The sequence below is a fragment of the Apostichopus japonicus genome, chromosome 10, assembly GCF_037975245.1.
Source record: "Apostichopus japonicus isolate 1M-3 chromosome 10, ASM3797524v1, whole genome shotgun sequence".
NCBI lineage: Eukaryota > Metazoa > Echinodermata > Holothuroidea > Aspidochirotida > Stichopodidae > Apostichopus > Apostichopus japonicus.
The window spans coordinates 2370567-2398411 of record NC_092570.1 but is presented as its reverse complement, the minus strand read 5'-3'; the positions used below and the strand labels follow the sequence as shown (position 1 = coordinate 2398411).

At 35.8% G+C, this 27845-nt stretch overlaps 1 protein-coding gene and 1 non-coding gene across 2 annotated transcripts; both read right to left on the bottom strand.

Annotated features, from left to right (window-relative positions):
- Positions 1–621: 621 nt before the first annotated feature.
- LOC139975336 (tetraspanin-7-like) lies at positions 622–27608 on the bottom strand. Its single transcript, XM_071983206.1, has 7 exons — positions 27373–27608; positions 13256–13444; positions 12859–12933; positions 10433–10534; positions 9307–9498; positions 7736–7819; positions 622–6958 (listed from the first exon to the last, which is right to left on the bottom strand). Exons 1-7 carry the CDS (start codon positions 27448–27450, stop codon positions 6890–6892), a joined length of 789 nt encoding a protein of 262 aa, XP_071839307.1. The 5' UTR covers positions 27451–27608; the 3' UTR covers positions 622–6889.
- Positions 20276–20347, bottom strand: Trnay-aua (transfer RNA tyrosine (anticodon AUA)). Its single transcript has one exon. It is a non-coding gene; the product is annotated as a tRNA-Tyr (tRNA).
- Positions 27609–27845: the final 237 nt, after the last annotated feature.

The window sequence follows — 27845 nt, the reverse complement described above, 5'->3', positions numbered from 1 at the left end:
AGCTTACCTCAAGTTAAGATTCCAGGTCAAGTTTGAACGTACAAATTTGGATGCAATTTTAAATTGAATGAAACGACAAACAGTTTCGTCATTAGGCAAACTATGACATCACACATGTTCGCAACAGATCTACGGCTCCAACAAAACATACGAAGCTTGAAATGTTAATAGTCGAAAACGGTTTCATACGTGGAATTGAATGGAAATTTTACACTGAGGATATTGCTGAAATGCATTTAAATGCTTCGTCACTATGGTGATAACAACCTATCGCAAAATTTCTCTTACTTAATGAGGTCTGAATTACGGCTCTGCAACAGAAACGTCTCTACCGCCCTCTATTCCGAAAATGTCTCTACCGCCCTCTATTTGCATGCCAAATTAATTTATATATATATATTTTTTTCTTATCAAGGTGTTATCCGTTGCATCCGCCAAATTGAACGATTCTGAGATTCCGTGGGAGCAGGGGAGAGTGATGTTTGTGTTCTCCTCCATACCTTATAAAGCAAACTTTGTTCCTTCCTTCCCCTCTGACAATGTATATTCGGATGAAAACAAATTCCAAACCATTTTGAAACAGCAGAAACAAAAGAGAACAAACAATATGATAAATAATAATTAATTTGACGTTATATCTTTAATTTTATTGAGTAAACTATTCTTGGGATATTACTCATGGAATTTCACTAACCGACAAACTTTGAATAATTTTATCTTCACAAATAAAGCACAATTACACTAAAATTTTTACTTTATCCTTTACAGTTTAATGCACTTTTTAAAGTGAAAGAATTTTTTTAAAGACAATTCATGCATTTCTCTCAAAAGCTTCCACCTAACTAAGGCTACATGCTGGCAACATGCTCAAAACATTTTATATATAATTGCAGAGTTATAGTTCTATTAATATTTAATTTTGTAACACCTTCTATCTCTCCTCTGACCCTCTCTCCCACATTAGCATATCACAAGATGACATGCATGCATTAGCATATCACAAGATGACATGCATAAATTAGCATATCAAAATATGTCATGCATACATTAGCATATCACAAGATGACATGCATACATTAGCATATCACAAGATGACATGCATACATTAGCATATCACAAGATGACATGCATATATTAGCATAACACAACACACCTACTTAGCCAAACATCAATGTTGTCAAGTCTGACTGACAACTTGGAGTTAAAGATTCAGTTTATACATCTGGAGGCGGACCCTTAGAAGAGGGCAGCTGCCCTCACTCCACCCCTCACTTTTACAACAGCATGAGTTCAAGTATGACAGCATGCATATGAGTACAAGTAGAATTTCCCTTAGTACAAGTACAAGGCTCTTAGCACAAGTACATATTTTTGCACTAATTCTGACACAACTATTTGAAATGCCCATGAGTACAAATCCATGAGAGCCAGTACTTGTACAGGTAACTTCCCTAGAATACTGCCACCCTTATACTAATAACGTAAATGAAATAAATGGAAGTCCCAAATAACAAGCACACAAACCTAAAGGCACCACTAATTAAAATCACTCTCTACATAGCTTTCAATTTGTATTTATTACTTAGATATGCATATATTTAATATATATCTAGATATTTAGATATGCATATATTTAATATATATATATAGATATATATATATATATATATATATATAGATATATATATAGATATATATATATATATATACATATATATATATATATATATATATATAGATATATATCTGCCACTTTTTTAATACTGTAACTCATAGGTTAAGCTAAATATTAAGAAGGCCTGTCATAAACCTTCCAAAACAAGAAACAACAACTCCCAGGCTTTCTATGTTGGATATATGACTGTATAAATGTAACAACTGTTTATGATGAGATTTTACGACAATATGTTACGCTATATTTCCAAAATTTCTGTGTATTAATGATTAATTAGACAGTTAATGTGATGAAACTGGGTCTGTCGGAAACAGATATATTGCACGACATTAAATGTTGTAATTTGATCTGCAATTATAAGAGGCGTTGATTATAACGACCAAACATTCGATTCTGCTAGCGCTATCCGTTTAGATGAAATGTGCTTGCAGTCATCATCCAAGCTACTATGTGATTGAGATTAAATACACATATATAACAATATGACTATGAACTCATATGTGACGTACAACACTATCCGAGTAATCCCCAATAACAACACATAGCAGCACCCACATGTCTCCGTTAAAACATTGAAGATTAAATGTTCCTCAAATGAAACTCAGTCACAAAGATATTTAATACAGAAATATTCTACGATGAAGTCTCTATGAACATGGATCAGTTGTGGCATGATTATACACACAATAAGTTACTAGGCTAACCATTGTTACAATTCACACAAAATAAATCAAACGAATCACTTATTTACCGTATAACATAACATGATTACATTTTACTGGAAAAAAATTGCAAGCCTCTGACACAAGATTAGCAGCAAATGTAATAAACTATGTCTGTTTCTAATCCTACATGAAATATTGTTTTAATGTTGTTGTTGTTGACACAAATAATTTATGATAAGCACTAACATACACTCACTTTCAAAGTTATATATTCACATTTATTACTGCAGAGTGATTGCATATATAACAAAATATTGCAAAATGTATTTCTATTTTCTTATTTCATTATATCACATTTCAACAGTTTAAACCAGCTAATCTAGTAAAGCACTGAGATACATGTATTAAATTTATGCAACCAAGCATAACAGAATATATCACACCCATTAGCAGATTTCATCACCTTTCAAACACATACTAATTTTTCATTTGTCTTTAAGACATGTAAAGACAAGTAAACCCACACATCTGAAAATGGCAAACCTGCCTCATAATCTACTGACATAAAAGAAAAGAAGAAAAAATGGTGCATATCTAATTCAAAAAGAGAGAAAACTAATGCAAACTAACATTTATATAGATTTATTCATTACATGAAAAATGCATTTTTTTTGTATCACACTTTTAAACTGTAGAGATTAATTTACACATGTATTAGTATACAACAGTTAATAGAACTAACATAACATGAGCCAAGCTGAACCTAAGCTGTTAGATGTATGTATGACGAGAAACTATCACACTCATTAGCAGATTCCATCAAATTAAAAACACATAGTAATTTTGAATTGTCTCTCTTGTTGTTATGCTATTATGTTATGTTGCTATGGGAATGACATAAAATTTGGAATTCTGGGTTAAACAATTACTTGATTAGTACCAGTAAGAAATATGAACACCTGGACTTTTTGAATCATCAATATGGCTCTCATGAACAAAACTGAGGGCAGAAGACCATAATAGCCCAACGGCCATGTGCACCAAAATTTGTCAAATGCAGAAGAATGTTTCTTTTGAAAAGTGCAAGCATAGTTTAGATTCAGTAAAGGTCAACTGAATTCCATAACTTTTGGTCAACGATCACCTCTCAAGAGTGCACATCTTGCGAGGAGACTGGTAAGTGAGGAACAAAAGTAAGGTTTTAACTCCTTCCAAGATTAACGACTTTAGATGGCAAAAAACATGGGAACATAGACAACGTCAAAACTTGCCTAAAGAAAGGCAGACATGTTGCATGTTAGTACACAGCTTAACCTGTCTTATACTAAAGCATAATACTATACGAAAGTTCTGAAAACTAACTGGTGTTATCTCAGTAAAGAAACAATAGGAAAAAAGTATTTTCATAGTACATTATGCATAATACATTTGCATAAAATTATAAGTTTTGAAGGAAAAAATTTGCTAACGAGACAATAGTCAACTTTTGAAAATCTTTTCTCACATCTCTCATACTTTACAGCGTAGAAACAGAAAGGTTCCTTCTCCTTGTTCACACAAAGATATTAAGCAACGACATTTATTGCTTTTCTCTTGCAGCACAAAGCAGCACGACATATTTTACTTGGTGGTTCAGATAGACTTATCAGCGTCGGTAAAGTTGGTCAAAATACAAGATAACATAATCATCTGTTTGAATTTTGAATATCATATATGATAATTCACAGAGATTTGAAGAATTAACGAGAGTGAAAATAAACATATTTCTTCCCAAGATCCTGAAATTGCATATTTATAAAGATTGCAGAAAGGTATATTATTTAAAGGTGGATATAAAGTCATTTTTTAAAGTTGTCATATCAGGAAGCTAAAATGAGAAAAAAATGCATGAAGTTTGTGAAAATTTGTCTGTAATATTCTCGCAGTACTGAGCATAAGCTATGATGTACAGTTCTTTGTTTCTAGTAGATTTTAACAAAACAGGGGGGGGGGGCGGGAAGGCGGTGGTTTTTTTTATATTTTTTAATTGCTCATAAGTGGTTATCAGCTTGTCTAATGTATTCTGTGACAGTACAAATAAGACTATAAAAACGGTGTATTACAATAAAATTGCCCTGACCTAACACTTTTCTAAACCATATAGATAAGATACAACAACAAAAACAACCATCTGTTTATCATCAAGGTAGGTCTGTCAAAGCTCCGAAGATAAAATTATCTTTTTGCATACCCTGACAGTGTATGGCTTGGCAAGTCATTTCTGTAACCAATTTGAAACTGAGAGAACCAGTATACTATAATAAATATACCCATCATGCAGCACTCTTCTAAAGTTTTAAATACAATGAAAGGAAATATGAAAGTGTGTCGACTTGGCAAGTTATTTGTGACCGATAAGAAAACGAGAGCAACCAGAATACTAAAATAAATATACTCATCATGCAGCACTCTTCTAAAGTATTAAATACGATTAAAGGAAATATGAAAGAAGAATTTTGAACAAAGCGAATAAGATGAACGAATTAACTGTTTCTATTTGTTCTTCGGGGTGCATCAATTATTAAACTATCACCATTGTTGACAAAGATGCCTTCTAACTTGCAACTCAGTTTGCATGGGAAACTAAAATGGTTAGGCTGAAATCTTCCATATAGTTTATGTATTAGGCCACCAAAGTTAAAGGCAGTGTCAGATTCTCTGTAATAAATAGGAACGCTTTACATTAATGAGTTTGCCAATCGCAGCTAGAAAATTTCATTATGTAGTTCTTCTGTTTTTCTAATCCTTTTTACAATTTTGCTTTTGTCCACCCAGAAAGAGAAATTCTCACTGAAATGTCACCGACATTTTGTGAACCTTGATTTGGAACATTGATGTGTGTTCAATAGCTCTCCCATTCAGGCCTTATCAAAATACTCCCTTTTGCCACAAAATAATTTAATCCTTTACTGGTTGCCATAGAAAAGAAGTAAGATATCATTGCAACATCCAAACAGCCTACAATTTCAGAACACAAAACATCTGTTGAAAACAAAAGCTGAAGAACATAATTTTGGCTAAGACTCTTATTTGTTTTTACCAGCCTCTAAGAGAGAAGAATTTAATTTGTTCTAAACTATTTGCAAAAGCCTTGCTCTAAATGACTGCAAAAAGCATTGCTGTTTCTATCTTGAAAAACATGTCAATATGGGTATAGAATTTTTTTGAAGAACTTTTAAGTTGAAGAAAAGGAAGAAAATTGGAAATGTACCAGGGAAACAATTGATCATTTATATCAAGGTTGCTGTGGCTGAGCCTTGACCTCAAATAGACCCCAAATTTGTCAACAAAACCCTGGATAACATTTATTGATATACTAAGAAACCAGGTGGACAAGAATGATAACAAGAGTGAAGGGGGCATGAACAGCATGCAGCAGTATCCTCTCTTGGTTTTAAACAGATTCCATATTAGTTTAAGGCGCTTCTGCAGTTTTCTTTGCCGTTGATCTGCTCGGCAACTTTGAGGGAGGATCCACTTGAAGGGCACAGGGCCAATTGGTCATTGATGTGAAAGTCAGAGCTTTACATAAGCCTTTGTATATTTTGTAAGGTAAAACCTCTTTGTAAAGTTTTCCACCATATTCTTACAAAGTTATTGTAAATATTAAAACATTACAATAGCATATTAAACCACACAACTGTCTTACCCTGGCTACCACCTCTAGAGTCCCATCCCCCACCCCCACCCCATCATTAACCTGTGTCCCTCATTTCATTATAACATGTGACCAAATTTTTTTTACATTTTTTCATACATGTGACCAATTTTGGCAAGGACACCCCTTGATCCGTATCATAAATTATGACAACGGGGAAGATAACCTTTTCGGCCGAGAGCATCCCGGAATTTGGATAAATAGTTACAACACTAAGAATTTTGCTACACTGTTGCTATTCCCAGCCAGACATTAATATTATATTAACATAATTTATGTATTCATTAAATGTGCTATTTAAATTAATTATGCATAAACAAAGAATACATGTTAGGGACCATCTTTAACCCAGTCTCACATTTATGAAAAAAAAAGAAAAAAGAAAAAAAAGTTGTTTGAGTTGATGATAATACAACAACATGATCTTCTCACACATGAAGCCCAACATATGAAAGCTCACTGCTTCCAGACCAGGTCACAAGTATCTACCACCAAAATTAACAACATCTTTAGAATGAGGCCAACGATTTATAAACTTTTGCTCTCTCCTAGACCTTTCAAAAAGAACGTTACTGAGAAATAATAAGGTCCACTCCACTTATCGCGGACATTCAAGACACGGACTGACCCTTATAGTCTCTGTCTCTGAAAATTACTACTGGACGCTCCCAAACTTCTCCCACGACTGGATGGATCGATCGATATCTCTAGCCTGGTGCTTCCGGTATTCAGATCCGCAACTAAAATGTGCTGCACGACTGGACAGAAAATAATGGGTAGTGATGAAACAGAGGAGACATATGAAAAAAAAAAAAAGGTGTTCCACCTGGAATGCTTGACGATGACCTCCCTTTACACCATTTCATATTTATTTGCATTGATGAGCTTGGCCAGACAGAATGAGAGAATGACACCGAGAAGCTGGAGAGGAACAGAGATAAGAAACCATTATTAAAACTGCCTCCCTCTCTTTATTTGGGGGGAGGGGAGGGAGGGGTTGCTCTTTATGCAATCATAATCTATTTCTCCAAGAAACATAAAACCACAATCAGAATTTGGAAATTGATATTTTATATGCTTCATAAATATTGATATCTTTGTATAATTTATAATATATTAATAACGATATTCGGCTAGTTTAGGGAGTGTTATTGATACTTCTTCACCAAGTTACAGAGACAAAAAAAACTAGTTTACAGAAAGGTAGTTTACAGGGAAAAACAGGACAGATAGGGAATAATTATAAATTACACAAGTACTACATATAATGATACCCAAACTAGTTGAGACCATGTTAAGAGCTGATTACAAAGACCCCTGGTATTCAAGCTATACTTAACCCCACCCCCCCCCAAACCCTTTTAAGCTCATCAAATATGTTGGAAGGGGGGAAATGTCAATACTGTGGATTTTTTTTTGAAACAGCGCAAAATATAAAACCATCCACAACTGAGCAACCTTAGTCATAGAAATTTTTCTCAAAGCAGATGGGCAAATCTCCCCCCACCCCCCCAACCCCCCAAAAAAGATCCCTTCCCTTGGCTGCAAATATTTACCACTTCAGGAAGGGATTTAAAAAAAAAAAAATCATGGCCCTATTGAGCTGTCGTACCAAGAAGACCAGTGTGAAAATTGTAATTAATAAGCAAAAACCATAAAAAAAAGTTTTAATACCAGGGACAAAGGATATTATCTAACCTGGAAGAAAGCAAAGGCAATGCAGACACCAGACATCATGGTTAACTTGTTGTCCAGAAATGATGACACTTTGGTATAGCAGCCCTGTCAAAATTAAAAAAGATAAATAAATAAATAAATAAAGCAACAAATATTAATAAATAAATATATCAAGTTTAGCTATTGGATATACAAATGAAAGAAAAACCATCTTTAGCAAAGACAACCTTGTCTTTTCCAAAAATGACACTTCACAAGTGTTGACTAATACAAATATTTACATAATCAAAGAGGCTCATTATACCTCTCATGTATCTCTATAGGTCACTGTTGTCAAAGCTAACTTTATTTCGGGAAAGATACTTTTAAATAAATTTTGGTGATGAAATTTACAAGAGTCGAGCAGGCCAGTTTTGATATCTCCAGAATCGATCACACCCTATCTAAAAATCACTGGAAAATTGCACTTCTGACATCTTAAATCCTGGACGATTTTTGTGTTTACTTTTGCGGTCTACCAACTTTACAGAACTTTGGTAACATTTTACGACCCCAGCTATACAGCCCCCACATCTGGGCCTTACGAATCCATGGATCTGTAAGCCATACAAGTGACTCTTTCTATACTTTGGACACATATGTAGCAGGTTTATGTATTTGGTCATCCATGTTAATTTTAGTATTTTTCCCAGGGATCAAAAAGGAAATCAACAGAGGCTGATATGTTATCCAATTCATTTGATGATCTTGGAATGAAAAAACTGGCTTATAGCAAAGCTTACTCTTACATATGAGTGTTCAGAGCATTATAAGGCAGACATGCAAATGTTACACCCATTCCCGCTGCAGGAACCGGGACTTAACATCCCCACCAGACAGACAATCAAATCAGAGCAAACCAATCATTAATCACCAAGGTGTACTTTACCCACTGAGTTAGTAACTAAACAAAAAAACACATTTAACAAAACTTGTGGACACAAATCACCAAGTGGCAGGGAGGAAGGTCACTGTCAGATTCCATTTAAAATATAGCTCCCTGGACGTTTCCCCCTCCCCTTGCTCATGGCCCAGCAGTAAAGCTTGGCGATTCATTTCTGGCACCCGAGCCATACTTTTTGAAGGGGAGTCTCGATCTTTAATACCCTCTAATACAGCTGATCCTGTACACGAGATCCTCTTCACTTCTCAGCGACAAGTTTACACTGCTCAAACTCCAAATTGGCATATTGTAGTGCATGTATTATATGCATATGCATATGTATTATATGCATATGCATATGTATTATATGCATTAGCATATATGTTACTACCCATCTCTTCACAAGAAAAATAGAGAGAGAGAGAAATTGAGACGAGAAATCACGAAGAATACCATGGCTCAGAGGGAGAGAGAAAAAAAACCAAATGTCACCTCAGAGCGACAAATGACAAACCTTTTGATAAACTATATATGCATATAGGTTACTACAAATCAGTTCACGAGAACAATAGAGAGAGATAGAAACGAGAAATTAAAAAGAATAAAATGGCTCAGAGTTTAGAGAGAGACAAAAAACCAAATGTCACCTGAGAGCAAACAAATGACAAACCTTTTGATAAACAATTAAGGTTCCGTTTGAGTTCTTAATCGGTACCGATACAACTGTATCGTCGCATTCGGGCATGACGGTTACGTTACAGCAGCTGCCGGGGGCAACCTCTCCCTCTTCCAGGTGCTCTTGGTGCCACTTTGAATCCGACTGTAACCATGTGGTGTAGTTGGCGACACCGCAGCATTGCAACTAAAATGGAAAGAAAAACACAAGTAAAAAAATTGTCTTTCATATTTCTTCCCCCCCCCAAAAAAAATCTAAAAATAAACAGAGACTTTAAATTTTTGATTTTAACAATTTTTGTCTTCTTTCTACTGACAAGGATTGCCGAAAAGCTCCAGAATGAATTTATTTCATCAGATCAGCTTTGTTTGTAAAGTACTTTATAATGTATAGTTGTCTATCAATTAATATTCGATATAATATATTCTTAGATCTCCTTATTCAATCAAACAAGCCCATAGAGTTCAAATTAGAGAGGAGATCGAAAATGCAACCATCATGTTTAGCTTTATATGATGGAGATCTTTGTGAGGAAACAACTCCGCAAACACAGCTAAGAAAAACCTTGCTCCCTTCCGGAGACATCCTAAATGTGAAACTCGTCATTTCGTAGGTCTGTAATCTTTTTCCTTCTTTGTGTTTATCTCTTTGTATTTTATATATATTATTTTATCATTATTTTGTATTATTTATATTTTCAGAATGTTTAACATGTTGACACTGAAATGGTAATGCCATCAATTATAGCTAATCTTAAGTTGCTGAATATTTTTAGAATAAAAAATATAGAATATAGAAAATATAAAAAATATAGAATATTTTTAGATTCAGCATTTGCCAAACCCCATCTCCACATACAGAAAACAAATATTTGTTAGAAAATAATGAGAACCATTATAAATTGAGTCAATCACAAGATGATTCGATGATGTCATATGTAGACTTGCTCAAGTCTTTGGCCATTCCGTTACATGGAATATTTAAATTTGGGATATCTCCCAAATGGAATAATTTGTTTTTTTTTAATAGCTATTTAGGGAAGTCGTTGATGACAGTTATCCTTTTTATTAATATTTATATTAATACTGGAAATAAATCAACTGAAAACTGAAACTAATACCGTTGACTGGACCCTGTCTATAGCCACATGGACGTCGTCGACGGTTTCTTCGTTGTATCCATTCATGCTCTTATCCAGACCTGCCTTGAAGCCATCTTGAAGCTGAAATGAATATGGAGACTTCAAAATTAACCATTTATTAGGACTTTGAAAAAGCTAGCAAAACTATACATAAACCGTAGGGATGTATTACTTTAATTTTGGACTCGGATCTGTTTTTGAAATACGTCACAACTGAGAACAGTAATCAACGAAAATTGGTTACGGTAAATATACAGAAATCCCACAATTATTCACTAAAAATTGTCAAAACTCCAATTTGAAGCCTTTTACTTTTATAAGTGCTCCATTTTCCAAACCATAAAATCAATTTATTCAATCAGGGCTGGGTGTCTCACACTTTGTGCAATCATCCAGGACGACTTATAACGTCTGGCATGACGAATCACAAAGTACACTCGAGGTTGCCCGATGGAGATGTGATCTCATTGCCAAGAACACCGCATCAATCGTCAGCATTCGGCCAGAAAGATGATCTCCAGAATAGCTGACGTAGGTCAACGATAATTTTCTAAATGCGCTGTTTTCACTCTCTAATCACACTTTGTCACAAATTGCTAACATTTTCCGATTGTGAAAGGTATTCAGTTACCGAGCATGATCTGCTAGGGAAGTTCCTACCTTGCTTCCTGTTTCTCTTATTGTATGAGAGCAACAGGGCATATCGATGAAGGTACAGCTTCTTACAATTTGTACACAAATAACCATAGTTACCTATGTGTTTGCACAGCCCTTGAGTACCATAGTTATTGTATCATTTTTAATAAATGATTTGACTGGCTTGTAGTTGACAAACCACACATCTGCATACATATGGTTTTAGCTAAGCATATATATATATATATATATATATATATATATATATATATATATATATATATATATATAAATATATATATATCTATATCTATATATATTTATATATAAATATATATATATATATATATATATATATATATATATATATATATATATATATATGTTTTAGTACGCATGAATGATTACAACATCCAGCTTCTGTATAATGAGGGTAAGGCATACAACATAAACAGCCAAATATACAGATAGTGTACGCTAAGTAATACACAGCAAACTATTATGTTAGTTGTTTTCATTAAACAAACACATTCCTATAGGCTTTGCAACCATCACCAGCAAATCGAAAATTAATACCGTGGATGTGATCGTTCTACCGACGACGACAAACATAGCAGGAAAAGAAAATTCCCCTCGCCTTGTGATGTATGTGCTGAATATGTTACTAAATTAAATATCGGCGGCTACTGATTTTTATTTGGAACGATAAACTATCAAATTAATTACGAGTCGGAAGAACAGAAAGACATTTTCTATCTGCAGTGGATCCTTACTAAAGTTCCAAAAGAATATTAAAAAAATATGATAAGCATGACATTGACAAACTAGAGAGGTTAGCCATTGGGGGGGGGGGGGGGGTTCTTTTGTACCTCTAATACATCTTCGTCACCAGTGATCCAGTTTGCTTACATGCTGGCAATAAAAGTTCTTTGCTGACTACCCTCATAGCATTTTGCCTCACTGAGGTATAATAATATGGATGATCGCTAATACATCTTCGTCACCAGTGATCCAGTTTGCTTACATACTGGTATACAAGTTCTTTGGTGTCTAATATACAAGTCATCATTATTGCTATGAAAATATGCTAGAAAGTCAAATAATGATTGCAGATGTCAAAACACATTTTTATTGCGATCCTCAAAAGCATTTAACCTGAGCACTGAGATAAAATAAACTGGAGGATCAACGCCTCTTGGAAAATATTTTTTGAAAACTGATGATCTCATAAAGCCATTATGAAAACCTTCTAGATATCCAAAAGTTAAGCTTTTCACTTTTCATGGTATTTTCTAAGAGTAAATATGAGCATTGATTTGGAATTATTGAGAGGAACCAAGTCTCTGTCCCTCCGCAGAATACTAAAATGTACCTGCGTTTGTAAATTGTTGTAGATGGCCAAATCTAAGAATTATGTTGATGATTCTGCACAAGTGGAGACAGGCATATTGGCCATATTTCAAGGTAGTCTGTTTAGGCCCCAAATTATAGCAAGCTATAACTGCTAGAAGTTTTCAAAAAGCACTTTCCTGGAGGTCTTTACTCTCCAAATTGTTCTCAGACATTTTTAAGGAACACACAAGGTGACTGAATGTCCCGGTGAGGAAAATTTCTTCGAAGGTTGTAAATGAAAGAAAGTTTACTAATTTCGACAAAAGGTGACCATATTTGAATATCTAGCATATTTGGGGCCAATACAGAATACTTTTAACAAGAACAAATTTAACTCTTGTGTGTATCATCACTGCAAACATTCTGCCTTGACTTACCTTAGTTCTATAGAAAAATCCAAACACACCTGCCGCTAGGAGAGCCACAAAGACAACTATGATCATAATTCCAAACTGCAAAGAAAAGTAAGAAAAGATTCAAGAAGATAGCAAGGATGCAAAAGTGCATTGAGGTTCCGATGACTTAAAACTGTATTTTGTATGGTCATAATTTCAAACTGCAAAGAGAAGTAGAAAAAGATTTGGTCCATTTTTTTCTTAAAAGAATATTTCTTCAAGGAATACTTCCTGTACGACGACTTGCATATGAGAAATGAACTTTAGACTAATTAATCCAAAGCACTATTATTGTACAACTGGACCACAAACGAAGAAAGCAGAAAATTATGCCAAACTTTGATATATCTGTACCAAAAGCATTGCCGTTGTGACTTACAAGTTGTAAGAACCAGGCCAGATTTTTAACCACGGCGCAGCAACCGATGATTCCGGCAGCGATCATGAATAAACCGGTCCCGATCAGAATGTACGGCATGTTGGTGAAGTCGGTCTCCGACAGGTCCAGATAGTCCCTCAAGCCCACCAGGACTGCGATACCAACTACCAGCAGAGTTAACCCTGTCAACTGTCAACGAATGAGAAATTTTTGAGAAAAATTAGGGAGGGGGTAGACATGGTAAGCAGGAAGAAATGCAGTCAATGGATGGGTGGAGCTAGAGAAATGAGGAAATACATAAATACAAAACTTAAAAATTCTGGACTGATTTTTAGGCGGTTGAAACGTATGGAAGCTAAAGCATGGAAGCAACAAACCCATGTATCCCATACAATTTTGAAATCTAACAGTCAAATTTATCTTTGTATTAGGTCTTTTACAATAAACAAGTGGGTGGTAGGGGGGGGGGGTGGGAAGGTGGGAAGAGAGTGGAGGTAAAGAAAGGAGATATATAAAACATTTTGCCATGTGAAGTGGAAACATAACACATTACACCTCTGCTTTTCTTAAAACAACTGTAAAGCGGTGAGCATCCTTCATAAATATTACATGAGAACATGTAGGCATTACCTGTGTTATTTTTAATGGGAAAGGAGGGGAGAGGGGTGGGGAAAGGGGGTGGACCTGTGTGAGGTGGGTGACGGATGGCTCAAGCCGGCAATCCCCACACTTTTGCAGGCATTGTTCTGAGTGGGAGTAAATATTGCATCAGAGCAGGAGAGAGTTCCTACCTACTGTATGTACTGTATGCAATCTATGTATTGCATTGCCAGTTGTCAGTTTATATGGAAAGGGAAAAGGTTCATGGAGAGAGGGGGGGGGTGGGGGAGGGTGCAAATTGCAATCCCCATGTTTTGGCCAATCTTCTTTTTGGGAGGAAGGCTTCAAGTGTTCAGTTCCTGCATTTTTATATGTCTTCAATGAGAATGTAACCATGTTGTGCATGCATGCATCCATGTTTTTTTTTCTTTCAACATTTTCAAACCTAGTTTTGCCTTAAACTGGAAATTGGTCAATTCTTTGTCAATCTGTTGTACATTTTGGTTTTGAACTGTCAATATTTATGTCAACTCATTCAATTCACCTAGACCTTCATTGAAAACCAATGTCATTCAGAGCACCGGAAATTCATTGGACGTAATTAATATATTTTAAATGGTAGGCTGCTTTGTATGCAGTAGCACTTGCAATACAGACTGTACAGACAATAGGCCTACACATACAGTGTATAACTGTAAGATACTGTTATCTCATCATGGCGAACAGATAATAATGTCTCTCCCATATCAGCTACCGACCAGATGACCCTGTGAATATTGCACAGATTACGCAGTGTATAATTGTAACGTACTGTACTGTTATCTCATACATCGAACGAAGAATAATGTCTCTCCTATATCAGCTACCAACCAGATTACGCTTTGAATATTGCCCCATAACAACCACATCTGCAGGCAAGATCTGCTGGTCAGGAATTAACACACGACAAAATTGTTTTATAACCATATTTGACGCCCCGAACGAAAAAGAATCTCCTTGCCCACTGCACTATAAAATACTACTACTGTATAGTACATGTACTGTGGGCATTCAAGCATGTTGTACAGAAATTAAGCCGAATTTTTTACCACTATATTTTCATTTATAATATAATATATTACGTATACATATGGTGCAAAATAAAAATCCCTCATTGGACCACATTGCCGTAAAACAAAACAAAAAATGTCACCAGGCAATAAGGACAGGATTAATTAAAGGTTTTAGATTTCTAGCAGCAGACAGTTCAGTGCTGTCTCTCTCCACAGATTAAATTCCGTATTGAGTGAAAAAGCGATGGAGATTCTGTAACCGGGGAAGGAAGTTAATTCCGGAAATGTCAACATGGGTCGCGACAAGGAAATTTCTTGAGTGCTCACACGATCTTGATGATGTGATTCAAATCTCTGTTAATGCCAGAGAGACAATGTAATAAACATGAGAACCTCGTTGACATTTTCAAGGGTCATCAAAACCCTCAATGTTTAAACTGTAGATCCGTCATCCTACTCATCATCAAACTGTTTTCTTACATGAAGTTTTGAATTACAGTTTGACACATACAACTGTACTGTAAAGGAACTATCGGTACAAATCTGCCAGATGGCATTAAAAGGAGGATTGGTTCCGCTCTGCAAGACTACGTATATAGGACTGCAATAGCTTAGAGTTCACATCCAAGTCACAGGAACAGAGGCTTTGAAAAGCTTCAATTTTATGTACTGTGATAGATTTACATAATATTCAAATATTCAGTATTAAAGAATAAAGTACACTTTCTTCTCAACTTATATTGCTTAATATTATCTTAATTTGAGGAGAGGAGAGGGGAGGGGAGGGGAGGAGAGGGCAGGGAGGGAGGGAAATGGGGGAAACGGGGAGAGGTGAACTGAACAGTATCTATATTTGTAAAAATATCGATAATCTTCAAAAAGTCTAATAAAATTTCCATCCAAATGCATTCCATTTCAAAGTTGTGTGAAGTCTGGTTTCAGTTATTAAACAGAAAAATGAAAACTTTGCTAAAAAATCTGATTTTCGTTTTATGTACTCACTCGATTTACATACAGTAAACTCATGAATATGAATTGATGATTTTAAATCAACTCATTAATTGTGCACAATTACCTCCTTAAATAGTCATCAGTATTGTCATCCTCCTCCACCCCCCCCCCCTCCCCTCCCAAATATGCTCAACTCTCTAACAAGCTTTTGACTGTCGATCTTAAAATAGTTTAATCCACAGAGAGAGATTTAATTATCTATATTTTACTGTAACAAACCTCAACGGGCTGGGAGCATTTCGAGGATCAAAATTCCCTAGAAATGTGAGAACTTTTTGAAGACTTATTAATTGTCAAGTGTGTTAAAATTGGAAGCCAATACTAATGACCTAATCTCAGTAGAGAGTGTGTTGTAGTTTTGATCACCAGATACTAATGTCACCTTGAATAATCAATTATATACTGGTTGGATATATGGCTTATTGGATATTTGCTTCCCTGGAAACTGACCACCAAAGGTCAAACTTATTATCAACCTTCTATGCAGCTACACTCAACTGCATAGACTATGTGTGCAAGATCAGGGCAGGGTGGAGAGTAAAAACCCAGACACAAATTCTAAAAATAGATGAGAGATCTGAATAATTTATTATCCCTAACTAGGAATTATGAATCATTTACACATATAGATATACACTGCCGATTCAAGATAGCGCAGCGAGCCCTATTACCCGCAAATTTCCATACGAAATATCCTTGTTTTGAATGACATGCGAAGAAATTTCATCCTTGTTGCAGAAAATACATTTACCTTCCGATGGTACTCTCGACAAGAAGTATATCTTGCCAGGGTATAAATAAGGAATGCAGCAAATTCACTTCATTATGACACTCTATTTAATCCCTAACATTATTCTTTATTTCTCATTTATTTTCCAAAACTAATTACGCATGCATCAATTTGCATATAGATGATATTTTTTTGAAAAATTTCCATTTTCTTGTCTTTAATAGAGCTCTATGTTTGCAGTTATTTTAAACACACAAATTGTATTTGAAACTTCAGGGTCGCATGGCAAAATGTTTGATGCATATTTTTCCGGCTTTGTGCAGAATGAAACAATTTTCTGCGGATATTTTCCCCCCAAACAAAATGAAGATTACATGTTTGGTGAACCTCATATCCCTGCAAAACATTTATGCGATTTTGAAAAGTCCTCATAACTACAAAATTTCGACAGCAGAGTTAACAGACAGCTTATTGAATATCTTTTCATATCTTTTAATGCATTACTGTATTTTGATCAATTATGATTAATTCAAGTATAGATTTACATATTCTCATAGTGTACCTGACTTCTCTTTTTCTTGTGTTTTTGCACCCAAAAATTAATAACCAATGGCTTTATATTTTAAAATGCTCATTTTTCATCAAAATGGCTAATTCCTGTGTAAACTAAGTATAGTACCTCATCATGACATTGTCAACCACTGGTGTAAATGAAAAGGGAGGTTTTTTAGGCTGTCACGACATCCATCAGTTTGTTTGTGTTTATAATGGAATGCATAATGGAGCTTTGAATTCATCATGAATAATGATCAGGACTGATACATTTTATCCTCCAAACATTCACTTTACTGTACTGTACGTTCCCATTGCACTCTACAATTCTAAATTCTACTATGGACCACTGTAATATATTGTATGCCCAGTGTCATTAGGAAGAGTGAATTTTGGGATACAAACAGGCACATAGTCACTGGGGGCATGTGCACCTCCCCCAAAAAATCCTTTTTCTTGTTTTAAATTTCTAAAAATTTGAAATTCTAAAAAAAGGTAAAAAACAGCAAAATGAAGGGGTAACAGATGGAAAAGATTGCATCAATCAGCATCTGAGCCCCATGAGCTACGTAAGCTCTCAATTTCTCGAAGGGGAGGGGAGACACATCCCCTCCCCCTAGACCCTCCTGCAGGATGGCGATCCTCCTGCATTGATGTTCCCCACCCCCCCCCCCCGATCGGTTACTCTGGCTACGGGCCTGGACACTAAAACATGGTTTGGTGCACATACCGTATGTAGCTCATCAGTACAGAGCATACACTGCTCATATGTTCCTATCTTTAATGACCTCTGATGACTCGTTCATCATCATAATAAATTCTGTCACTGAAATTTAACAACCAAATTGTGTTATTGAAATTTTTTATCATAACACACATCAAGTTGTAATCATAATAAATTAAAGCGCATAGGGTATTAGGTGTTAGGTTTGTAAAACTGTTGCAGTCAGTAACTCTACCAGCAACAGCAATGTAGGCATTTCAAAGTGGTTCATAACGTTCACAAAAAAAATGTATCAAATTCCTTTCATAAAGTATCATTTTATCTTTAGGAAACTTATCAATAGGGTGGTTTACCATTTATGGAAATTTACACTTTGTAGCCTTAAGCCTGGTAGAACACTTGATATACCAACCTACTCAAACTCAGATGGTAAAATAATTTCCATCACCAAGAAAGAAAAAAAAAGGTCATTTGGTGTAACCATGGCAACAGCAAAGGTTCAGAAAAGTTGCATACATGTCTATTTTCATCGCTGTCTGCAGTGTCTGCTTTTCAGATATACACAAATCTCCTTCCCACACTCTTTCGCAGGTTCAGGGATGCACGAAAAATGCATCATTTTTCCCCCTTTGTTCAGAACGAAATTTGTCCTGTGGGCACTTTCCCCTTAAAAATGAAGATTACATGTCTGGTGAAATTTTTGTCACTGCAATACATTAATGAGATTTGAAATGTCCTTGTTGCTGCCAAATTTTTGCAAGCTTAGTTTACAGACAGCTCATTGTATGAAATTTTCTTGTCATATTTTTTTCCCTTCGAGTAAGGACTTCTCACGCGACTGCTTAGCACAAAGGCAGCTGTACTGTATGTACAGTAGGGCTTGAAGGTTGTTACCAGGGAGGGGTACTATTATCATTTAGAGGGTTGAAGGAGGTGAGAGGAGGGGGTGGGTGGGGGGGGAGGGCAAGGTAGTTTCACTTATCGTCTCTCACCTACAGTATGATTTGGAACAAACTTTAGGACAAATTTTATGTTTAAATGGTTAAAGTTTCAAATGTAGGAGACATGAACGTATGGGACTGACTCGGATGGAATCAGGCATGAGCTTTTTCCGCGAATTCGCGGAATATCCCAGAATTCTTTTCTACCTCGGGGACAAAAAGTATTTATCCTAACACACTGTCGCATACGCAAACTGGAGCCTTTACCCCAATTTTTGCAAAATTCTGTCATATTTTTCTTACCCCAGGCTCATCCCTGGACGGAGTAAACATCTGGGTATGTTGTTACAGGAAGGGGAAGAGGGTGTGGAAGGAAGGAAGGAAGACTATGAGATTTAACACTTCATAACATCTGAACAGAGGAATAACAGAGAATAAATGAGAGGGTCTGGTGAACTAAGGTTGTATTATGTTTCAATTTCAAAGAAAGGGGAAAAAATAGGCAGTTTCTTGAAAACCATACTACATTTACTACATATATCGAACTGTTGCAATTGGAAACCATTTCTCAAATGCTCTCTCTGTTTTGCACCCAGGCTTTTCTGAACATTTCCTTCAGAAATTGGCAAGTTGTAACTGTACACACATGATCAAGATGTCTGATCATAAATGTATATAGATCTGGTTGCTTTGGGACAAGAAAAATAATCAAGAAAAAGTATGCTATTTGCCATCCGACATGTATGTGCCATCTCATTTCAAAAGAGTGACTTTAGGCATAATTCAAGTCCTGATACAGTATGACATGTCTACTCATAGTCCACTGAGTGGTGGGAAACCGTTGCAGTCTTCTGGACCATGGGACCCAAAGAGGATCTAGGTAAGGGTGTCAATAGTCCCCCCCCCAAAAAAAACAACAACAACATGTGAGTCCTTCGTAGTATGTTAGTTACAGCTTCAAACTGTACACACAAATTGTAACAGCTCCTATGAACCACATTTTACTAAGTAATGTTCCAGTACCAGTGCTTTAAACTATTTGTCACATAAACTTAATTTAAATAAATATTAATGTACAATAAATTAAAAGTAATAAAGTTTACCAATTTTGTGAGTTGCTACTGTACAGCACATTAGTACACAGTATGAGCTGAGAAAATTGAAGGTACAGTATTGATTTCTGTACAAAATTTGTATTTTCAGTTGCCCTTAATTCAGCTCTAAACAGACCAATTCCAGCTTACAGTAAGATACAGAGCTAAACTGTGGGAATACATATTAACATGTTTTATAATAAGAATATATTTGTATATAAATATATATGTATATATATATATATATATAATATATATGTAAATATATATTGAAATCGTAGTGAGTTGAAAAATCAAAAACAGTGAAAAAACTTCCAGCCTCCACCAGGGTTCGAACCTGGGCCTCCCGCTTTATATGCGGACACCCTAACCACTAGGCTATGGACGCTCTTTGTATGTTCAAAATCGGTAAGGAAGGTCGTAATTCCACTGTATATGTGTATATCTATATATTTACAGGATACAGGATAAATATGAATACTGGCCAGCCATCTGGTCACTTTTATCAAAGTACTTTAGTATCTGAAACATTACACTTGAACCTGCTACTTCTGTATGCTAGACGAGGCACTATAAAGAAATCAAGCCGACCAGCCCAAAACTCTTGAAAAATTACAATCATTGCCTTGGGTGTACTCTACATATAACAAGACACTGCATCAATTGGTAACATTTGTCATTAATGCTTTAAAAAAATGGATAGTTAACTACCACAGAAACAAAGATATAGAACATAGGTGATTGTTCAGTACCATACATTTAGATTCAAGACTTCCTCTAAGGTATTGTCCAGTTCTACAGTATGAACACTTTGACACCATGTTTGTAGTACACTCAGCATGAATGAGTTGTGTACATGCATTTTAATCAAATCCAAAATAGAATTCTGACTTTTCTCTTTGATACATACTATCTTCTACCATAACTGAGTCTTTAAGTAAATGCACTCATCATCGTTTCATAACATTTTATCGTTAAATAATCTTAACAGGTTTTTTTTTTGGCCTTGTCTGCAAGCCAAGAATTTAAATCCTGCAGATCGTCATGATTTTAAGCTTAACAGTCCAATAAGCTGTAAGTTCTCTCTGGCAATACACCAGAGCATTCGCGATCTATCGAGCGGAGTAAAATTGTCCAAATCTCTAATTATAATATTGCTTACTGCTAAGACCCGTCAAAATCCTTCTCATTACCACGTTGCCATGGTAACCACCATCTGTCGCACGATCATGTGCTGCTTTCCACCCCAAATTAAACTTTCTCTACATTGAAAGTCTCGGTGACATTTTCTAATCCATATTTTACAGCTGACAAAAGAAAAAAGCAAAAAAAGGAGAGAGAGAGAAAAACCCATCTCTAGTTCTAACACATTTATGAGCGCTGGTGAGCGGAGCGCTCATTACATGTCGTTTGTTCTTCGTACGGCAACAGTTCTGCATAGGGGAATGTGTGTCTCGTTTATTGTGGAATCGTTACAAAACCGATCGACTAATAAATGTCCCTTACTTGGCACGATTGAAAGAATGAATATAACCCTTGACATTCAAATCGTACGTGGCTAGAGGGTTCAAGTGACAATCAAGTTATTGAGCGAGCTGTTAAAATCTTTGTCTACGGTACTCCGAAATAATCTCAGCATACTGGAACATCTCAAAACGTTTGGGAATGTTCACGTATAAAAAATGTGATCGACCAATCACAGAGCTTCAGACGACCAAAATTTTATCATCTCAAATCAGCTCTGGGGGCATCTTGCCTTTGCTTTTGATCTCTTCCATGAAAGCAATTTGAAGACTCAAAATCAGAAAGAGCAGAAATGAGTTTTAAAAAAACTGATTCATCTACCAAACACAACCCCCCCCCCCCCCAAACACCCCAAAGATAAAGAAGGTAAATGAAGAATGGAGACATGGCTGGGATATTACAAACAAAAGAGCAAAGAAAGGTTTTGGCCTCTTTGTGTGATCACTTTGAAATTTTCAAGGTAAAATACATTAGAAACTGTACACATTGACTGAGCTATGTCAGAAGATGATGGCCAGTGCATTCATCAATTAAGTTAACTAATGATTATTTCAGTCATTTCTCTATAAACCAGAAACCACCTTGACTTTGATATTTTCCAATGTGTGGACTTACAGGCTCCATGGTAACTGTATGAATAGTGAAGTGACTATATGGCAACGTTACACCGTTGCTTGAAATCTTTCACATGATGAAAGATGACGCATGATTTCCTAGTGAAATAGTCAAATTTTACTAAATGAGTTCTATTTTTAGTTCTCAAAGTAATCTTTGGGGAAGGAAAATCTCACTTGTATTTGTCAATTTACCAATAAATATTGTATTTGGCCTTCCTTGGAGCCCCATAATTTGCAACTTGCCATCTACTGTACCCTATAGCGTATGTCAGAAATTACTAATTAACATTGTAGAACTGCCGTAAATTTCCCGTTAATTTAAGGATTAACATTTCTAATGAGACAGAAAGTCATTTTGAAAAGTCTAACAGTCATTCAGAATTTTTTTTCTTTTTCGAAATAGCTTTATTATGACAACGTGTTTAAACCATTCCTTTACATACTTCCACCCCATCTGAATGTAGTCATATTTTTCAAGAGATCCGTAAGGATATTAAACTGAGTTTTCCAAGTTGATGAAGATAAACATTACAAAAGGAAGCCTACCAGTTAAACTATACATTCAGCCAACACAAGAAATACTGTGCAAGCTATCTCTTTATACCCAGCCTATCAATGTGTAGGTAAGCTTGGCAGTACTGAGTAAAATACAAGAAAATACAGTATATGGATATCAATATTTCCCCCAAAAATGTACTAGAATTGTATTCAGATAATGGCGGCGTGCCAAAATTTCTACAAGCATTTTACTGGGTCATTATCCACACCGAGACATTTAATTATCTATTAAAAATAACCGTCAATGGCTGGGAATATTTTGGAGGGTCAAAGGTCTCAAGGAAAGTACTTTTGCAAAACTTTTAGCAATTTCTAAGCCTTGCTAAAATTTGGGAGCTTTTGGCCAAAATACTGATGACCCTTTAACTGGAATACCCTTGGACAATGAGTCATATGAGTAACTTTGATTCCCATCCCCTACCCCCCCCCCCACCATATGCCAATCACTGCTTGAACTAGGTTGCAAAAGTATAATTTTAATAAGGGCAAATGTGGGTTTTAAGAGGTGAATCGCCTGGCTGAACACCCAAACTTATCTCAATTAACAGAACTTGAAAGGCTTTGTAAGGATCTAAAACAATAGATCCAGCAGACCTGCCACGACCTCACCAACTGTTCTGTTATTAAAAGTGAACAGAAAAACACCAAATTACGTTTCAAGTACCAGTAAGAAATAGTTTAGATAGCACACAGTTACAGAACCTACGTATTGCAGTAACAGGCACTGAATTCTATACACAGTACTGCTGGATTATTCAGTATCATGGTCGTGTAGTGATTGCTACATAGTACCGCAGGTGGAAGTTTGATAGCAAGTTATCCCGAGGAGACAATATTTTTCAAACGCTTGAGCATTTACAGGTCCTCAGTATTATCCACAAATTTTGGCATGCTAAAATTGCTAAAAAGAATTCAAAACTGCTCTCCTGGAGCAGTTTGGGGAGGGGGTTCTACATCTCCAAATTACTCCCACAAAATGAGAAGCATTAAATTAAACAATCAAAACAGTTCAGTGAGGAAAATTACATCGAGGGTGGTAATACAGTAAATGCTTTCTGCATTTGGATCATGAGTGACCATTTTTAGGCTAATACTGATGATAGTTAAGCATGGCCAAATCAGTCAAATGGTATTATATAAAACTAAATACTAACAACTACTGAACCATTCATTTTAATCCCAGATTTCTCAAGGAGAGCTACAGTATGGATCGGGCATGCCAGTAACTTGATGTCTTTTTACAGACAGATGCTTTCTTTATTACTCTCTATTCCTATGCTATATCTGAAAATACTATAACTTTGCAAAATGAAGAAAATGCAGGGTTGGACTCCGTAGGTACTGTGCATGTAGGAAATTTTCATTGTGATGTACAGTATATCACGTATGGTGCACTGTGCTGAAACACTCAGTACAAGAAACATACAAAAATGCTTAAATGACAAAAAAGGTTGATCGGTGAATCACCCTTGGAGAACATCCTGTAAAGGTCAAACAATGTTATAAGATATCAAATGAAAACAATTAATAGGTATAAGGATAACAAACAAACAAATGTAAGGTGATGATTATTACTTTCTTAGTTTCAAATAGAAACATTTAGCAATAAGCTTTATGTACAGCAATTGCCAGACATGTATGTCTGGTGGTTTTTTTTGCAATTTCCTTGTACTGAACATGAAAAACGATAATTTCAGCCACTCAGCTCTGCAAGATTACAAAACAATTCTAACCACTTTCATTTAAAGGCCAAGCAACATGTTATCCATTTTCATATACAAAAAATTATTTTTGTCAGAAAAGAACAAACCAAATATGAAAACTCAACCTCTCTTCATTAGAACTGCTGATATTCAAATATTTTCACAAATCTGTTGCTTATAAAGGGTATTTCTGGTTCCATTTGTGACATCTTAGGGGGGTTAATAACGTTCTTGATCAGAACAATATCGGCAAAACACGCTAACAGTTCCAGGAGATATAAACAACACCTCAGAACTACAGACTAAGCTTAACTCAGATTTAAACTAGACAGTCGATACCTTCGAGGCACATTCTTTCGTCTTGTTCATTATCTTAAAACGCAGGCATCATCCGCACCAGCATCCAGCCCAAACATGTGCAGTGCAGAAGAGTTTCCTCACCTTATTAATGTGTCATCATCCAGATGGCATTATTCTTCACAATTTGACTTTGAGTCTGATACATAGCGGGTAGGCATCGAAGGTAGATCACAGTGTATGTATGTGTGTGTATGAGTGTGTGTGTTCGAGTATACAACATTCTATGGTACTGACACACTTGTATCTAAGTCGATGTTTCTATGATCCTTACACTGTACACATGATGTACAATATGTGTACTATGTGCAGTTTTGGTTGAAACCGTATGTACCACAGTCTCAACCGGTTCGGATTTATAAACGAGGTTTTACTGTATGCTGAAATTATGACCAACATTTTTTTTATTATTGTCATCTTTAATGAGGGTAGTCCTGCTCAGTGCAGAAGCACTGCTTTCCAGAGGAGCCCTCACCTTATGGTATTTTGTAGCAGTATTGCAACCTATAATGTTAAAGTATAAAATACAAATAAATGGTTATCTGTGTACAAGTGATGCTTCTTTGTTATTGGTTTAGCTATTACATTCATTGTGTGCAAACTACTTATTCTTAAGTACCGTCTGCGATAATATAATTATTATTCACCGACGAATGTGGACGACTGCAATGTGGAGTACCAGCAACAGTGCATAGAGTAAACTTGTCGTACTGATTTGCAAATAACTGTCAGATTGCAAAATGCAGATGTACGGTCCTAACATTAAATGTACTTTCGATGATTAATGATCTGTTAAGTACAAGTAGAGGTACAGTACGATGACTTTAACACAAGAAGAGAAAGCGGGGGCCCTAAATATGATAGCACTGATAAATATAAAGAAACATGTCACATGACATGATGACATACAGTAAAAGGTTGGCCACTTTTGAAATCCATACTTTGTCCTTGATAAATCCAAACAATTCAAAGTTTTTGTGAGTGTTCCCTACTTGATAATTTTTCTATTGAATGCTACAACAAGGAGGAGAAAGGGTACTGTCAATTGGCTAATATCGATGTCCAGAGGCATGGCCGTGATAGGTGGTTGACCTCAGAACACAATGTTCACTGATTGGCATGTAAATCAAACAAAAAAATAAATCCAAAAAGTTGCTTTTGGTCACTCGGTTGCTAACTTTCATTTGGCTGATTTATTTTACATGGTGCTTAAATCCAAAATGTATGCTGTATATACTGTATATAGCCTAATGTTACTCTGTGTGTACAGTCCGCAGACTATGAACATTTGCTAATATATATACTGATATCTGTAAGTACTGCAGGGTTGCACATCTCTAAAAATTTATTACTGATATCTAAACCTGCTTATAAAACACAATCACATGCACTGTTTTGTTGTTATTGCAACAGCTTAGGCAGCTCTCTCTAGGTAAAAGGGGGGGGGGGATCCACTGAACTAACCCTGTACCTGTGAAAATGTTAATGTGATTGTAGAAATGTTTAAAAGCATTTTGCTGAGTTACATTTGCAAAATTATCGCACTTCAATAAATCAGTAATGGAGGGACTTTACAACACAAACTTAACAAGCCAAATTTAACTTACCTTGTTACCAGAAAGTTACATGGTCTACTTACACATATTACTTAAACTTAGAGGCCTATCCTATGTATCTAAAACCACCCGAAGCATTCAAATGAAAGCCTTCTTAAATAATGATACTGACCCAACAAACAAACAGAACATAAAATTCTAGGCTTGTTTACTTTGCTCTTCCCCCCCCCCCCCCACTACCGTCCCTCCCACCTCAGCTGCCATTGTTGACAGACAGACAGACAGACAGTTGCATTGCCATGAAAATACAATATTTAGCTCAACTAGTGCAGCTAAAAGAGAATCTTTAGAACAGAGTCATTGGCTGAAATGGTCCAACAGGGGTAGGGAGTGGGTGGAGAACTCTAATGTGGGTTTGGTGCAAATTTTAACATGAAGGCAACTCAGATCTTTCAATAATTGTACAGCCTGTTATTCGCATAGTTAAAATCTTTGCAAAATTTACCCAGCCGCTAAGTTACCATCAAGCTTATTGCAATGGATTTTATCTTGGACATAATGCTTAGTTTTGGGTGGGGTTTTCTACACTTGGGCATTTATTTTAAACATCATCCTTCAATTATAAAAACCACAAAAACACTGAGAAGCCAAGTTTAAAATCCCATCCTTCCCTTTAAACATACAGTGCAAGTTTCACTACCCCTTGATTTCATCACACGCTGGTCAATATCATGTCCCCAGACTACGTAGAACAACAGAAGTTTAGGCCAAAGTTTGCAAATTGAATGAAATGCAAAAACTGGACAGCAAAATCTGCACAAAACTTAATACAGAAGGTAAAAATTCAGCTTATGGTCCACCAAGTAATTAGCATAATAGTAACAATGGGCTAAAACCTAGGCCAAGGCCTAATTCAGCATTCAGTATCTCAGGCACATCATACAAAACAGGTGTATTATAAAATAAGTTGGCAAAAGCTACGGGCATATGCTTATTGCATGAGATGAACACTATTCCAACACAGCTTATGGATTGAATATGATGTGAGTTGCACTGGCGTTGTGCTTGAGTGATAGATAGATAGAAGAGAAATTTTACCCAAAATATCAAATTGAAAATGGTCAGAAGAAGTTTCACGAATGCCATTGCGGCCGTAGTTTGCATGCTTTTCGCCATCTTCACACACGGGTAGGAAGTTTTCTTGTTGTGGTCAAGTAAAATCCAGAGATACCAGATCTTCTTCTTGCAGCTTTTGACGATCAAACAAGAGTGTTTTCACTTTTCTTCTAGTTCCAGTGCACTGCTGATGATAACGTACGTAAGCGTAGGCGGAATATACTTAGAGTGTATAGACTACTGCATACTTGAATAATGGTCACGGTCTAGGTAATTTGTCCAATGTGATGGTAAATGGTGTTATTAAGACATCTCGCCATTTACACACTGATATACAAGAAATTCGTTGAATGATCAACTCGTCCGATCACACCGGAGTAAACATAGTTAAACTTTTGTTCGCAGTGATACCATAGAATAATGTCCCCAGTTCGAAATGCCAAGAAAAGAGAATA